Here is a 15,558-nt window from a genome sequence, read left to right on the forward strand (position 1 = left end):
ATCTGCAATTTTTTGGTAGCAAAGTTCACCGCGCGCATTAGCTGCGCGTGTGTCTTTAAGTGCGTCTTCTAAAGTCATCGCGTTGTTGAGTTGTAGTGTTGAGGATATTTCGTTGTTTTGGTGATCGCGTGCGGAACGCGGAACCGTGCGGCACGAGCTCCGGCACGGTACATCTAGCGTCACTTTATCGCACTAAATCACGGGGTGTAGCCAGCCTTTTGCAAACAACCCATAATGAGACGCGAGTGCCCTACCGTACCGATAAGATCTGCACCTGGCGCCCGAACATCCACTTCTAGATTTTACTCTGATGCACAGCCAACGCAATGTTCAAGTCAAGGTTTCTGGACGCAAAGCAACGGCTTTCGGCCTCCTGACATTCTGAGCCGGCAGGCTACAAGAGGAGATTTCTCTTTGCAATCCGTACTTCGCACTGAGCACGGAGCTGAGCCACAATACAGCACACAGTACGCTATGGACGACGACCCTATCGACAACGGGTTGATTAACTTTCACGATGCTACCTCCCTGTTCGATGGCTTCATGAAGTATTTCAACCCTTTCATCAGCCAATTGGACTGCTACCTACACACGCTTGGATACGTCCGGGAGACGTCGCGGCTCCTCTTGACCGCTGTTCTAGCAGCAGCGGCAAAGCTATTGCACCCTTCATTGTACATCGTTCTGCTCAATCATGCTAAAAGAGTATTCATGGATCATTTTCGCTGTGGCTCAAGTCGACGGAGACTATACACGCAATTCTCATACTGACATATTGGAAGAAGCCCGACGACAACCTTGCATGGCTCTCTGTAGGCCTTGCTATCAGGATGGCCATTGAGCTCGGTTGGCACCAACTTGGTACCGCTGAGATGAAACCCCGGAGAACACGTGCGACCATCAGGTGAGGCAATTTCGAAATATAGAGAGAACTTGGCTGGTGTTGTTTGTGCATGACCGAAGGTACGTGACAGAAAAGTGTGGGCGCCCTCGGGAGATCTAAACTGGTACACAGCATAAGTATGCAAACAGGCAAACCCTGGATGATCAAGAGGAGCAGCTATGTGAAGGTAGTGAGCGACGGACACTCACATGCTCTTGATTTTACCAACAACCGGCTGCTCAGCGCATCTTTTTCGCTCCGCTTCATCACCTCCACCCACTTTGAGATGATGACGGCACAGTATGTTCAACATCAACGTCACGAACCCGCGCAGTTTCGGTCCTTGCTACGTTTGCTTGACAGGTAGATCATCGACTGGCAGAAGAGATGAGCCGAGACGGTTACTGGTCATGGTGAGGACTGTCATGCTTTCTTGATACCGTTCTATGGCAGCTACGCACGGCTGCTCTTATTCGCATCCCCACTACGCGCATCGATGCGACTAAGGGATATGGAAACTTCAGTTGACATAGAAGCGATTTGGAACAGCTGTTCGAGCGCGCTGGACATTCTCAAGCTCGTATCTGAACCTTTGGCCTCTCAGCTAGTGTACTTTGCGCAAGACTCTGTTCATGTCATGATTGCTTATGCAACAGTATTCCTAATCAAGGTACTTGCTCTCTGTTGCTTTCACAGTCGGGGATCTAACACTGTAACTGCGTGAGCAGTGTCGATCAAAGACTGTGATCAACGAGTGTATTGCTATCTGTTGTCATGTTGTGTTGTTTTGTTGTTTAAGCTCTCAGCTCTCAGGTAAGTGCACTTGCCCACCGGGCAGTGCCTGCTACAATAGGATATCATGTGATCTGAGCCACGTGGTCACAAACACCAAAGCAGCTCCTTGTTTCAGCACCAGCCTACATTTCAAATGAGATGGAATCGCGAGCCTTGGAAAGCATCAGCAACAACACAGCGAATGTTCTCGCCGCTTTTCGAGCGCCAAGCTATACGAGCTGTTCCCTGCAAGCTGTATTCTTGCATAATGTTCTCGCTGAGTACGCATCGATCAAAGAGCATCGTACACCACTACATCCAGATGTGCCTACCACAGTCACGGACCACACAATCCTGCGGAATCTGTTCAATCTTACGCAATATTCACCACCAGCCGACGCCATCTTGGCATACGACGATCAGAACGTCGGAAACTTCTCGTCACAAGGCCCGCCAACGTTGGATCTAGACTTCATGAATGATCAAGTGTGGGCTCTCATATTTCCCAATGCTGGCTTCAACATCGATCAAGGAGCATTTATGTAACCGAGTTGAGGCTAAATGAGCGACTCCGGCTACGGAGTGCTGAGAAAGCTGAGGTGGCGCACATCGATGACAGCTAGGTCTACCTATAGTACGACATCTACTTTCCATCTCCGTCATACATCCAATCGAGGTGGAGACTATGCGACTTCTGCGGATATCATTTTGTCTACCAATCGTTGCTGAGGATTATCTCGTACTTCCAGTTGACCATTCCCGTCACGGGGCGAAGCTCATTTTGCTTGCCACTGATATCCATGCCCTCGCGCATAATCTGTTGGTAGGAACTCCCCAAGATTAGGGCTACTGCGACTAAAGGCGACTTCTATACTTGCCAAGCATATGTTATGGCCTCATCGACGTGATCGTCCACCACCATAACCTTCGTGCCGGAAAACGACTTAAGCGTTTTAGACATGATATTTGAGTTTTTAGTACCTCCATCACACATGAATATATGAGCTAGATGACTGTATTGCTGAGGTATGTAATGTCTGTAGCGATTGACGGTTGCCTGCGCTGCGATAAGCGTATTAGTGGTGACGATATCGTTCTAGGACAGGTTCTTAGTAAGCCCAATCCTTCCGAGGTCGCTGGAAATAGTATCACAGAATACTTCACATTCATTATTCTGAGCGGCTCCAAGGTGAAATATGGGTGCGCGGAGAGACCTCTTCCATACCCTGATATATTGTTCCGGCCGCACCCATCTCGCCACCCTATATCGATTCTCTGCTTGATAGCTGTATTAATAAAGAAGTCCTCATTGGGCCTTCCGTCTCGATCAGTTCACACGGAGCATACATTGACAATTCTCCCATATTCTGGCGTGCTCGAGGTTTGGCGATATGGTAGAGCAAAAGTCAATCGAAGAACCCCATGAGTGGAGCGCTCTGTCACCCAGCAACTTGATCTTAAGTCCGTGACCGAGGTGGTACTTTCGCAAGTGACCTTCTGTTCTCTTGACGCAGCGATGATGAGTTTGACTGAAGAGTAGCTGCTGCCGATAGTAACAGTGTCTTTGCGACACGCAGACTCATGGAGGGAGTCGGGGCCGTTTTCGCTAGTGATAAAGCAAGCTGAAGTTGGAAGACGTTGCGATGCCGGAATTGGAAGCTGATTTCATGCATCTGATCCCATGTTGCATATTTGGCATTGGATCTGTAACGAGTATCGTGTATTTCTGAGAATTTTTTACAAGAAATCTATGATAAGTAGGTATAGAATCAGGTGTTGATAGTAGACGCCCAGCATCTGTGAGGATCGAAGTTTCAAGCCCAGGTGCTATCTAACAGCCAAACCCTATCGCCTTGACACCAGTACACCATTAAAATCCATCAGAGCCCCTTGAAAAAGCCGTAGCCTTACCCATCTAATCGATCATGACATCGAAACAAGTGCTCCACCTCGGCTTACTCCCATACTCCCATACCCAAACCATCATGTGCCTTCCCTTCTCCATATCTTCCGGCATGTTGACCGTCATCCAATTTCCCTTATCCAACATGCCCTCAATTGGACTTTTGACGTTCGGATCCTCCGGCCAGATAAATGCCTCCTCCGCAAATCCAATTTCCTTGAGCTTGTTCTTCTTGGTAAGCTCCTTGATGTCCTCAATCTCGGCCTCCTTCTTACCCTTCCAATACACGACACTCTTTCCCGGATCACCACCATCCACATTCGCACCCCTCGAGTGTCCATTCCCACCAAACATCAACTTGATACTACCACCCGGCTTTGCAGTCGCCATCCCCGCATTCTCCTCCATAAAGTACGTCGGACTGCGTTGACTAGGGTGACAGGCATGTGTATCGCCCTTAAACTGTTGCGCTGCGATATCCCAGAGGTAGTTGCTGGATTCATCGATCCAGTTTCCGGGGTTGTGTTTTGCACGCGGCCAGCCGTGGCAGAAGACTGCAAGCCCGGGAGCGAAGGTATCGACGAAGAGGTCTCCAGGCTTTCGGTATTCGGTTGCGTTGCCTTTCATCCATTCGAGGATTCGTTCGTTGTCTTGATCAGTGCAGCCGAGCCAGGAATGCGCGGCTGCCAGGGCGGCGCTGCCAAGGAGGAGGGGGAGTGAGCGGACCATCTCGAGAGTCAGTGCAGCAATGAGTGGTGAAGTTGGTTTGATTTATTCTGTAGATTTTCTTGTGGAGTTTTTCTTGTGTTTTATGCGATCTTGATGTTGCAGTGCTCGTGGTGGTGGTGGTCATGGTGCCGCTACCGGACTTCGTGCTTCGGACTCCCAGGCGGACAGCGCTTGTTGAACTTGACAGGACATCGTAGGTGACTCTGCATTCACAATGCTGACTTCTAGTGATGTCCTGCCTGCTGACCGGCTGAACGTCCTTCGCTCACGTTCTCCGCCTGACTTGCTCGCCTGGCGAAGCGGCATCTCCTAGTATGCACCATTGGGTACTATGAATAGCGAAATTTACCAGCTGCAGTTAGGTACTCCCTCTTGTCACTGGACATATTACATGGAGAATAACTGATATTTTGATCGGACGCGGCGTAAGATTTTCGAATATGTGAGGGCTCACACAGCGACCTGAAAGAGCACAGCATTTGCCGCCCATAAAGTCCACCTATATCCTGACCCGGTATGCTTAGAAATTTTGTGCGCATTGTGGTAGGCCTGGAACGGACTCGATTTTGAGAATCAGGCGTGAAGCCAACGCACTTGCTAGCAGATGAAATTGAAAGACCGGTACTTGGCATACGGTGCTTTGCTATGATCTTGTAGTAATGGTGTTCACGGTATAACGTCCTGCGGACGTTGGTGGGAATAATGGTGAAATTATAAGCTGACTGGTAACCGGTCGGAGTCCGCTGCCAGAGTCAATATTCGTTGGAGTTGGCGAGGGCCGAGCACCTCGAAGACCAAAAGCCAGCTGTTTTCGGAAATTTAGGGACTTTAACTGTACGGAATTGTAGTTGACGACTGGACTGCCTTCGGTTCTTTTGGCGAGAGTGCGTGATCAGTGCGGGAGTTCCAAGCGCATTTCGATAAACCGGGCAAGAAGCTTTGATCGATGACTCGGGATTACTGCGAATAGGGTTTGTATGTTTGACTTCAGTTAGTTACGTGTGTATTATTAATTTCATAAGTTAACCTATCCTCCAACCATATGGCATGCTGGAAAGATATATCGTGGAACGACCAGAGCACCTGCGCGAAGCCGCAGCGTAAAATCATTTACAAATGCTACAAACTTTCTCTGGTTCCAACCTCCCATTGCAAGAACCTGACGTTTGCTTGGTACAGCTCATTACTGTAATATCTACCACTAAACGTATGGTCCAGCAGCAATCTCACGAAGCCATCATCTTGTCGTCTCAGGAAGCGACAGAACTCCTGATCATCTTTCCCAATGATGTACTGAACGAAGCTTGCATTCATGACAAAATTGGGGCCGTGCGCAATATCCTCGACGTCCTTCAGGGAGGGGCTGATGATACACCCCAGGATTGGTGAAAGGGAAATCGCCTTCGAGGGCTCGAGTACCGAGGCGAGGTAAGCGAAAACAACTGGATTGTTGACATTGGAGGAACAGAGTGACTTCTGGACCTGACGTTCTCGGTCGTGGCTCAAGCGGATGTCGCTCAGGACGATAACGGTCCTACGTCCCACACGTTTACGATCGAGTCGGTAGATCACTGTCCCTGCTTGCGATCCGTTCTGCCCACTCGAACTTTCCTCCACCAGACTGATGTCGATCTTGATTGCGGGATCTGCATTCGTCGAGAGCAGGTGTCGATTCAGATAAGCGACAAAATGATCGCGCAAGCTGTGGGTGGCCGTCGGAACATAGTCGGGTAGAACGGCAACTGCAAAGTCATCTGCTGCGCTCTGATTGCTCGTTTGTGTCGTCGTGGTATGCTGCGCAGCCTTCGACCCAGAGCAACGGGCAATGAAGGCCTTAGCGCAGTCCGTACCGAAACGGTACGCTAGGCTGTCATCCCCGAAGACATAGCGTTGATAGTCTTTGATGTTGAAGGGGAAAGTCACCTCATCTTCCCCAGTAATTTGATGGAGGGCGAAGACATTGTCAACCATCGAGCTGCAACAGCTCCGCTCAGGCGTGGAACTGAGAGCATCGAAGGAGCCGTCGGTGGGGATGTGAGAACATTTCAAAAGTGCTTGGCGGCGTCTACTGTGTAGCGGATGCACCTGCAGACGCTCTACACAGCCCCATCACGTGAGCGCTGTTCCTTGAAAATGTATGCAGATCCCAGGGGAGAAAATGCCGCAAGACACACACGCAACGTCTGGACCCTTCCACGGATCGTACCTGAATGTGTTGTAAGTTAGCGGTGGGGCTACAGATGTTTGAGGCCTCGCCGATCACATCTCCGTAGCTCAGTATCCAAAGTCCGGCTGCTGCTTACGACGTTTTGGTAATTGGCCATAAGTGAGCATGCGTCGAAGCTGCATCCACTTATGCCAATGCCCCCTCGAGTCCGACGATACCGTCACTATCAAGGGTCAAGTAGCGGTGACGTCGACGCCTGCAGTACCATCCTTATGCGTACCGGCAACTGCCAGAAGGTTTTGAGTCCTAGTCGTAGTCGAAGCGCACGGTCCTTAAACATGAGTTGACCAACGCCATCGGGAATCTTGCACAGTTTCGCGCCTTATGGTGAAGTCAGACAGTCTTTCGGCGTTGTGTGTTTAAAACACGCTGTTAATTTAGCGCCGCTGAGCTTGCGACGGACAAGGAAGGCGCCGTGACTGTTGATGACAGGCAAGGCGGCGTTGTCGCCAACGCTGTGTGGTTATCGATTCCGCTTGTGGGTTGACTAAGCGAGCGACCATGCACCAAGCCCAGCAGCTGAAAGCTTGCAAGATGTGCCGCGGACCCTTCGACCGCCGATCTCACTGCCGCAGTCGGCCCTTCAACCACTATTCAATCCTCACTTGCACGTCGCCTCTCCTTGCACTGGGAATCATTGTATCAACGATGCGCGCCACGTGTGCTTCCCTTGCTGACTCGAGGAGATAGTCCTACTGAGCTTGCCCCCTCCACTTGTCCAGCCTGCCTTGAAGTTTTTCTTCAGCTCTCGTATTGGGTCAGCGAACAACTCGTAGCCTTCCCACCAGAGAAAGGTGTCGCTTACGACCTGATGCATGCCATTCCATCAAGAGGGCGGGCAGGTTTAGACAAGCTTCTGTCCAAGCATCCCCTCAGCGTTTTGGGCTCCAGGCCTCGAGGCTTGTAATACGACTGCACATAGCTATGACTTGTTTGCGCGGTCAAGTACCGAGAGTCTGCAATTGTGAGACGGTCCGGTACGATACGCACAGCAGCATTGAGTACATCCTTAGGTAGTGCTGGCGCTCGTACAGTCTGGAAACGGTATGTGACACTTCGAAAGATTCCCGCGGATGCTGTTCGTTCGTTAGCGATAGCCTTTAGCTGAGTCCGCGTATAGGAGGTAGTATTGTCCAGCATTCACGATCAACCACGCAATGCGGAGATAGCTTGCAGAGCCGACTGCTGTGGTTGACATATTGGTCCGCGAGAGAACGACGAGAGCATTGGAGCTTACTAAGACTTTGTGGTGCTGCTTGTAGAAGACCAATTATGGATGAGCGAGAGGACGTAAGCGAATTGCCGAGCCGGTCGGGAAAGGCTGGCAGGTGCGGGCGATGTTTGCCAAGCCCTTACAGTTTAGCGCGTGGAGCCTGCGATGCGATGCTTACCGGTAGGAGCTGCTCAGCCCAAAACTCGATGACAAAACACTGCAATCTCATGTCGCCTGCGTAAACATCCACGATACCTGCTAAGAATTGTCGAACATGTGAGTTGCTTCGCTGCAGATTCTACGATGTTTTACGATGTCAAATCATGGAGAGCACACCCATGTCTAACAGCCTGCGGCCAAGAAGCCGTTCTCGGTTTCTTGCCTCAGTCTGGCTGTTCGGTGGCTGAGTGGACACGACGAGCACGGCCTGACCCTCAGAGGATGTCTTGCTTCGTCATTCCCCGTCCCGAGTAATAGTTTTATTCATCTTAAGGGGTTTGGTCCAAAGCGCCTTACGTCCAACAACCGAAGATGTGGGAACCGTTTGGAGAGGCTCCAGCCAACAGTACAGGCCAGTGGAAAGAAGGGCCAAGAGAAAGAGGCACATTTGGTATACTTTCGACGTGCCTCTTCACGTTGATTCTGTGTGTCTACAGTTGTCTTCATTTAAACATTCCCAGTCCTAGTAGGGCCACGTGGTGGCATAAGATGCGCCATAGAGCATGGTGGGGCTTTGTTGGCCTTGTCGCGCCTGAAGTTGTAAGATCAGAAACGTCTTCTGGGTTGCCCCGACCTACTGATCGCGTAACAGGTCGCTTTCATAGCTCTAAGAGATTGGCATGCCGCACGCAGATTGGACGATGACATGGCACGACTGTTACCCACAAAACCTCCACCAGAGTACTATGCTCCAATTGGGTCACCGGGATCCCGATCACACTGTTGGACTCGGATCCATAGTCATTTGGCCCTTATGGGGGGCTTCGCTGTTGATCTCAGCACATTGCTCGGCCCGTATGACAGATCGTTTTTGAACAAGACACGCAGAATGCTAAAACCTGCTGCATTGCGGCTAATCGCCCGATACGCTCCGGAAATCTTGCCGGACATATCACAGCAAGTCATACTAGACAAGAGCAAAGCCAGCGGATTAGGGAAGTTCCTGCCCTGTTTGCAAGCCTTCTGGTTTTCTCTGCAAGTCGTCGGCCGACTTGTCACTGGACTTCCCATTAGCCTGCTGGAACTGAACGTGCTCTTACACGCAGTTTGTTGTTTTTGCATCTACATGGCTTGGTGGAACAAGCCTCTCGATATCGAAGAGCCCTTTACACTCGATGTCTCTGATCGCACACAGCAGGTGTGTGCTTGGCTGATGCTTGAAGACCACCCACTTCGCTCCTATCCATGCCGGGACTACAGCAGTGGAGAGTGGGAACTTTTCTATGTGGGTGATTCGCAAGCACCAGCGTATGCCGCGCCGGACGATCGCGAAATGAGGCAGCATGGATATACGTTTTCCTTCCAAGCGCAGAGAGTGGATAACAGTGTTGAGAGAATCCAACACCAATTGGGCCAGAACAAAGACCACATGACGCTGAGGCTGTATGGAGATCAAGTTTGCTACGGATTTGCAGTAAGGCCCGTCCACACCGGATCCTACTATGACGATCCAGTGCGGACAGAATATAAGCCCGAAACTGCCTGGGTGGAGCTTACAAGCCCCGAAATCACTCGACTAAGGCTTGTTCACCTCATGAATGCCAATGGATCCGGATGGTCATTCTCGCACAAGTCGTACTGTCCGCCAGGCAGGATGTTTATTGATGAAACTACGCTGATGTCATCGCCTGACGATGATTTCCAGGGCTGGGACGAATTCTACGCAACTGGTCTAATGTTGGCGGGAACCATCTACGGTGGACTGCACCTCTTAGCTTGGAATGGCCCCTTCGTTAGTACCGGCGAACAGTGGCTATGGCGGTATGCGTGTATGACTATCGCCAGTCCCGGACCGCTGGCTCTCATCTATCGCCTACACCCCGTCATCGATGTCATTCACAAGCAAATGATTCAACCAGGCTCCGAGGTTCTAAAGAACTGTCTCGGAGACTGCGCAACCTTATTCATTCAAATTCTGTGCGGTTGTTCTGCATATCTCGTCACAATGATGGCATTGGCCACTTATGCGTTGGTATATATTGCGGCACGGCTCTACCTCATCACCGAATGTCTCACAAGCCTTGCACATCTTCCACCCGAGGTATACGTCGAACCGTCTTGGAGTAGATATCTGCCGCATTGGGGCGCCGGTTGACTCCAGCATCTGGATATCATGGCGACGGAATGATCCGATAAACTGCTGTGATTGTTCCTATGGTGGGATCAGGAGCTTAAATCCATGGGTAATGGCGGGTGAGGCTTCATGCATACGGGCGTAGGAATTTTCTGGGTGATTTTTACGGGTGCCCCAAACACAGCCTTGTGACTGATCGATCTTATTTCAACCTGCAAGTGGCACCGTGGAAGGAGCAGCCTCGAAGATCGAACATCTGGATTTGAAGCAGATCTCTCCACGAACCTGCACTGCAGTCTTTGGCTGGACTATGCTCGCTGAAGGAAATTCTAGATGCGAGTGAGAAAGTGCGACGGCCTTTACCACCTCGTTTCTCCGCTTGCCTACGCCTCGCTGATATCAATAATATTTCCCGCTATGACCGGATTACTGCAGAGACGTTTATTGACGAGATTAGTATTCTGAGCATGAGGAAGCTGTGGTTGAAGGGCTGTTCACGTCAGCCACGTGGCTATATGACGTTTCAGCTGCCGAGTCTCGACCTACAACAGTGTACCCTCTCACTCCCGCCACCACCAATGGCCAAAAATATGAGATATTCACTTAGATAGTTTACGTATCTCTGATTCTAAGTGGAATGGCACCCTTGCGACGTATTCCTGTCACTTTCGCAGCCGTAGCAAGGCTCCGACGACGAATACCATGGCGTGGGGGGACCCATGACTCCAGCATGGCGGCTCGATGCACTCAGCCTGGTCAGACAATGCCTGACGAGGCTCAGCTTCCCAAGCGCTGAACGCAGGATCGTAGTCTTAGGGATAGCCACATCCTCAGATCGAAGCAGCAACTTTGATCCTACGTCCGCAATGTGGGAACCACTCGGAAACGCACCCGTCAACAACGAGCCCTACTGGAAGAGCGCATCGAAAGAAAGGGAGACGTTCACTATATTTTCATCATGTCTTATTACTCTGACCCTTTGCGTCTACACATCACTCCACCTCAACGTCCCCAAGCAAGGCGTACCTTACTGGCGCTGCCAATTCTGGAAGAGAGCATGGTGGGTTGTACTTGGAGTTGCTGCTCCTGAATATGTGAGTAAGTAACGCAGCGATGTTTGACATTGGGCTTACTGAGTAGATCGCGTACATTGCTGTCAGTGATTGGGTCTTCGCTCGAAACCTCAAGCATGACATGGTCGAGCTTTTGCAGGGACTCACGCAGTGGTCCAGTATAGTGTCTGGCGGCCAAGCGCAAGACGTGGAGATGGGCAACAGACGCCCCAGCATACCGCACGTAAACATCAGCGGCATCTCTGGCAGCTTTGGACCGAGGCACCAATCGATAATGTCGAGGAGCGAAAGGAGAATAAAGGCCAAATGGCGAGCAGTGCTCCACGGCCCGAGAGAGGCACGCCCGGCGGATAGAGACCGACGTCAGCCATCGCAACGATACCACAATTGGACCCGGACACACAGCTACTTCGCGCTGATGGGCGGCTTCGTGCTGAACAATAGCAAGATGTCTATCAACCCCTTCGATGACGGCCGCAAATGCAGTACGATAACAACGTCTACGCTTCGGGCGATCACACGCGCTATGCCATACAGTATACCCGATATTTCGAAAGAGACTATTCTTGACAAGAGTAAAGCAAATGGGATTGGCAAGCTTCTGCTGTGTATGCAGGTGTGCTGGTTCGGCGCCCAGCCCACGGGACGACTCGCAACAAATGATCACCCCTCAGTTTGCTTGAGCTCAACGTGCTGCTCCACGCACTCTGTTTCTTGTTTGTTCTTGGCGTTTGGTGGTTCAAGCCCTTGGACATCGAAGAGCCCGACTACATCGATGTATCGAAGGCCAGGACCTACACCCTGTACGCGCAGATGTGTGCAAACAGGCGGCTGTATTGTAAGTTGCATGGGGAGAAGACGGATACTGACGGGACGACTAAGGTATTCTTGACGAGAAATGGATATCAGCCGGGAGGGCTAACAGCAGCAACTTTCCGGGACTCTGTCACATATTCGTTCGCGGACGCTGATATCACGCAGAGAGTAAATGCATGTTGGCACGATCTACATTGCAACAAAAGCAAGAAAAAGATCAGACTGTACAGCCGCCAGAGATGCTTCGGTTTCCACCTGGTTGTCGAAGCGAAAGATCCGTCCGGCGTCTATTTCGAGCTGAAGTGGGCCGATCTCGAATGTCTCCGGCTGGCTCACGGTTCCTTGTCAGAGCAGCTGGGAAATGATCCGTACACGGATATCAAGAACTTCCCGCTGCATGAGATGTTCGTAGACCACGTGTCCACGCTCAACGCAACCGACGAATCACTGAAACGCCTGAAAGCCACAGCCACACGAGACGAGAGTGCGGAGGCCCTGTGGAATCTCGATCGAGTGGCTACGGCAGGTTTCATGGCTGCTGCAGCTGTCTATGGAGGTCTCCATCTGCTTGCGTGGGATGTGCCGTCTCTCACGATAGAGGAACAGTGGAGATGGCGGATTGCTTCCATGATTATCGCCAGTCCCATCGTTGCTGTGCCCATATGCCTTCTCTTTCGCCGCGGTGTCTCAGCGTTAATAAGTCCTTACTCGGGAAATGCAAGCGTAGCTAGATCTTGTCTCACCCTGTGTATCGCATACCTGGCTGCGAGGTTTTACATTATGGTTGAGTGTTTCGTCCATCTTGCGCATCTTCCACCTGGAGTGTACAACGTGCCGGCGTGGAGTCGTTTCCTCCCTCATCTCAGCGCTGGGTGAGCTTCGAGTCTGTCTATGTTGCATCGTATGACAGGCCTTATGTACTGATTAGAGCATTTTAATTGTGTTGGACTTTCTTTTCGCATGTTGGTTCTGTTGAACCTATACTTGCCATGTCCCTTCCTCGCGATGCGCCATCTTCTGCTGGCAGTAGACGCAACCAACTGCCCGGAAGGCGCAAGGCTGAGCGGGGTTGTTGTCCAGCCAACCCTGGCGGCCCAGACTTGTGCCAGCGACGCACAGCGGACATGGCGCGGATGCAGAAGCGACGCACACGCAGCATGGAACCGAGGGTACAGGATCTGAGTGATGGAGTCTAGTCCCAGAAAGCGCCGTGTCTATTTTGGTGTAGAAGGAACGAACCTACGGATATCAAAGAATTGGCACCAATGTCTAACCCCAAACCTCCATGTTGTGGATGATGACTTCCTCATCGGCCCTGCTAACCAGCCGCCCGATCTCGAACACGCTCTCGCCCTCAGCCTGCAGGAACTGCAGCGCCTCCTTCGCCTTCTCGGGGCTGACAACGATGACCATGCCCAGCCCCGTGTTGAACGTGCGCTGGAACTCCCTCGCCTCCAGAGCGCCCGTCTTCTTCAGCCACTTGAACACGTCCGGCAGCGGCCATGTCTTTGCGTCGAGCTCGGCAGCCAAATGCTTCGGCAGCATGCGGGGGATGTTCTCGCTCAGCCCGCCGCCGGTGATGTGCGCCATGCCCTTCAGCAGGTCCTTGCGGACGGCAGCCAGGAGCGGCTTGACGTAGATCTTGGTCGGCGTGAGGAGCGCAGTGCCGATGTTCTGCTCAGGACTCCAGGGCGCGGTATCGTGGAAAGAGAGACCGGAGCGCTCGACGATTTTGCGGACCAGACTGAAGCCGTTGGAGTGCACGCCGCTGCTGGACATGCCGAGTAGCACGTCGCCTTCCCGCATGGCTGCTGTGTCGGGAAGGATGGTAGCACCCTTCCTGATGGCGCCAATGGCTGCTCCACCAGCGTCGTACTCGCCGTCCTGGTAGATGCCAGGCATCTCTGCCGTCTCGCCGCCAACAAGCGCAGCACCTGATTGTCTGCACCCGTTTGCAACGCCCTCGATGAACTTGGCAGCGCTCGCGATGTCGAGGCGCGAGCACGCATAGTAGTCGAGAAACATGAGGGGCTCCGCGCCCTGGACAACGAGGTCATTGACGTTCATGGCGACCAGATCGATGCCAACTGTGTCGTGCTTGCCCATTTCGAAGGCGATCTTGACTTTCGTCCCGATGCCGTCGATGGCGCCGACCAGGATGGGTGCTTCTGTGTAGCCAGCGGCTTGCAGGTCCAGGAGACCGCCGAAGCCGCCGATCTCGCCGTCTGCGCCAGGCCGACGGGTGGATTTTGTCGAGGCCTTGATCTGCTGGACGAGCTGGTTGCCGGCGTCGATGCTGACGCCAGAGGAGGCGTAGGTCAGGGCCTCGGCAGGTGTGGCGCTGAGCGAGTTGGAGACTGTGGCGCCGTCTGTGGCGGGCTGGAGCAGCTTCCAGTCGCATGTGATGCCCTCCTTCTTGAACTCGGCGAGCAGGTGGTCCGCGATCGAGTCGAAGTTCGCGGTCGCGAGGGCGAGGATGGTGGGACCGGCACCAGAGAGGCAGATGCCGAGCAGGCCGGGGTGCGACTGGGGCGTGACGGACTGCAGGATCTCGGTGAGGCCCGGGATCAGGCCGCGGCGGTAGGGCTGGTGCAGCTTGTCCTGCATGGCCGTGTAGATCATGTCAGGGTCGGGCGGCGACTGGCCGAGGGCGGTGGTGAGGACAGCCAGGCGCTGCATGTTGAAGATGGCATCCCTGCGCGAGTACGACTCGGGCAGCACGGCGCGGGCCTTTGCCGTAGAGACCTCGAACTGCGGGATGATGCAGATGCACTTGATGTCGGCCGACCAGGGGAACTTGGTGTAGTGTCCGATGTTGAGCGGCGGCTGCGGCGGCCGCAGGCCCGTGTCGATGCCGCCCGCAGGCTCAGGCAGGACCTCGCTGCGCGGAATCTCGAGGCGCTCCGTGTCCTCGGGCGACAGCTCGTTCAGATACGTGCCCACGAAGCCGCCGTACAGCGCGGCGGCGACATTGTCCGGGTGCCGCTCCTCCATCAGGCAGTAGTCCAGCATGCGTGCCTTGGACAGCGCCAGGCGGCCGACCTCGTTCGCCAGGTGCACGCCCGCGACAATCGCCGCCGCCGACGAGCCCAGGCCACGGCCCAGGGGAATCGGGTTGCGGACGTGGACGTGTGTCTCCGCGGGGAACGCGCGCACGCCGTGGCAGCGCAGCACGTAGACGGCGGTGCGCGTGATGAGGTTGTCCGCGGCAACAAGCGGCACGTCCTCTGCGCCCACGCCCTCGTACGTGATGCGGCAGTTGAGCGAGTGCTCGGAGCGCTCCTTGTGCGTCACGCTGACCTCCAGCTCGAGGTACAGGTTGAGCGCGAGGCCGATGACGTCGAAGCCGGGGCCAATATTGGCCGACGAGCACGGCACTCTGATGACGGTGGGCATTGCGGCCATTGCGGGTGTTGCTGGCGTCTGGCGGGCGGCGCGACCACTCGATGTGTGTCGCGCAAAAAAGTGACGATGCGCCGTGAATCAGAAAATATGGCTACACGCGGGGCAGCAGTCGGGCAGTTCGTGGGGCAACTGAGCCGATGTCGCCGATGGAAATCTAGTTGTGGCCCTTGCTCATCTCATCAGCCTCACCATCCACACTGTGTACAGCATCTGTCAAAGCCCTCACATCCACACAGCAGGTA

The 15,558-nt window shown here is 53.2% G+C and overlaps 6 protein-coding genes across 6 annotated transcripts in view; 3 read left to right on the plus strand and 3 right to left on the minus strand.

The window, feature by feature from the left end:
* Positions 1–2,523, plus strand: part of M421DRAFT_408446 (uncharacterized protein) — a gene marked incomplete at its 5' end in the record, with an annotated part of 2,854 nt that extends 331 nt beyond the window's left edge. Inside the window, 5 exons of the mRNA XM_033590349.1 lie at positions 336–705; positions 738–904; positions 1,016–1,233; positions 1,276–1,553; positions 1,781–2,523. Of these exons, the coding sequence (XP_033451310.1) occupies positions 336–705; positions 738–904; positions 1,016–1,233; positions 1,276–1,553; positions 1,781–2,203 (1,456 nt within the window). The 3' untranslated portion in view covers positions 2,204–2,523. The remainder of the gene's footprint in view (positions 1–335; positions 706–737; positions 905–1,015; positions 1,234–1,275; positions 1,554–1,780) is intronic.
* A 1,148-nt stretch (positions 2,524–3,671) lies between these two features.
* M421DRAFT_30117 (uncharacterized protein) lies at positions 3,672–4,250 on the minus strand (the record flags this gene model as incomplete). The annotated part of the gene is made up of 1 exon (XM_033589104.1): positions 3,672–4,250. A coding segment is annotated over one exon (579 nt), but the record flags the coding sequence as incomplete, so codon positions are not given.
* Positions 4,251–5,408: 1,158 nt separating this feature from the next.
* On the minus strand, positions 5,409–6,260 carry M421DRAFT_56457 (uncharacterized protein; the record flags this gene model as incomplete). The annotated part of the gene is made up of 2 exons (XM_033595404.1): positions 5,409–6,051; positions 6,100–6,260. The coding sequence occupies 2 exons, from the start codon at positions 6,258–6,260 to the stop codon at positions 5,409–5,411; spliced, it is 804 nt and encodes a 267-aa protein (XP_033451312.1).
* A 1,727-nt stretch (positions 6,261–7,987) lies between these two features.
* On the plus strand, positions 7,988–10,392 carry M421DRAFT_338869 (uncharacterized protein). The gene is made up of 2 exons (XM_033589444.1): positions 7,988–8,488; positions 8,541–10,392. Exons 1-2 carry the CDS (start codon positions 8,261–8,263, stop codon positions 10,041–10,043), a joined length of 1,731 nt encoding a protein of 576 aa, XP_033451313.1. The 5' UTR covers positions 7,988–8,260; the 3' UTR covers positions 10,044–10,392.
* Positions 10,393–10,741: 349 nt separating this feature from the next.
* M421DRAFT_90173 (uncharacterized protein) lies at positions 10,742–12,787 on the plus strand (the record flags this gene model as incomplete). The annotated part of the gene is made up of 3 exons (XM_033597832.1): positions 10,742–11,120; positions 11,260–11,933; positions 12,077–12,787. 3 exons carry the CDS (start codon positions 10,742–10,744, stop codon positions 12,785–12,787), a joined length of 1,764 nt encoding a protein of 587 aa, XP_033451314.1.
* A 393-nt stretch (positions 12,788–13,180) lies between these two features.
* On the minus strand, positions 13,181–15,307 carry M421DRAFT_56523 (phosphoribosylformylglycinamidine cyclo-ligase; the record flags this gene model as incomplete). Its single annotated transcript, XM_033595413.1, has 1 exon — positions 13,181–15,307. The coding sequence occupies one exon, from the start codon at positions 15,305–15,307 to the stop codon at positions 13,181–13,183; it is 2,127 nt and encodes a 708-aa protein (XP_033451315.1).
* Positions 15,308–15,558: the final 251 nt, after the last annotated feature.

Source organism: Didymella exigua (assembly GCF_010094145.1).
Source record: "Didymella exigua CBS 183.55 unplaced genomic scaffold M421scaffold_6, whole genome shotgun sequence".
Taxonomy (NCBI): Eukaryota; Fungi; Ascomycota; class Dothideomycetes; order Pleosporales; family Didymellaceae; genus Didymella; species Didymella exigua.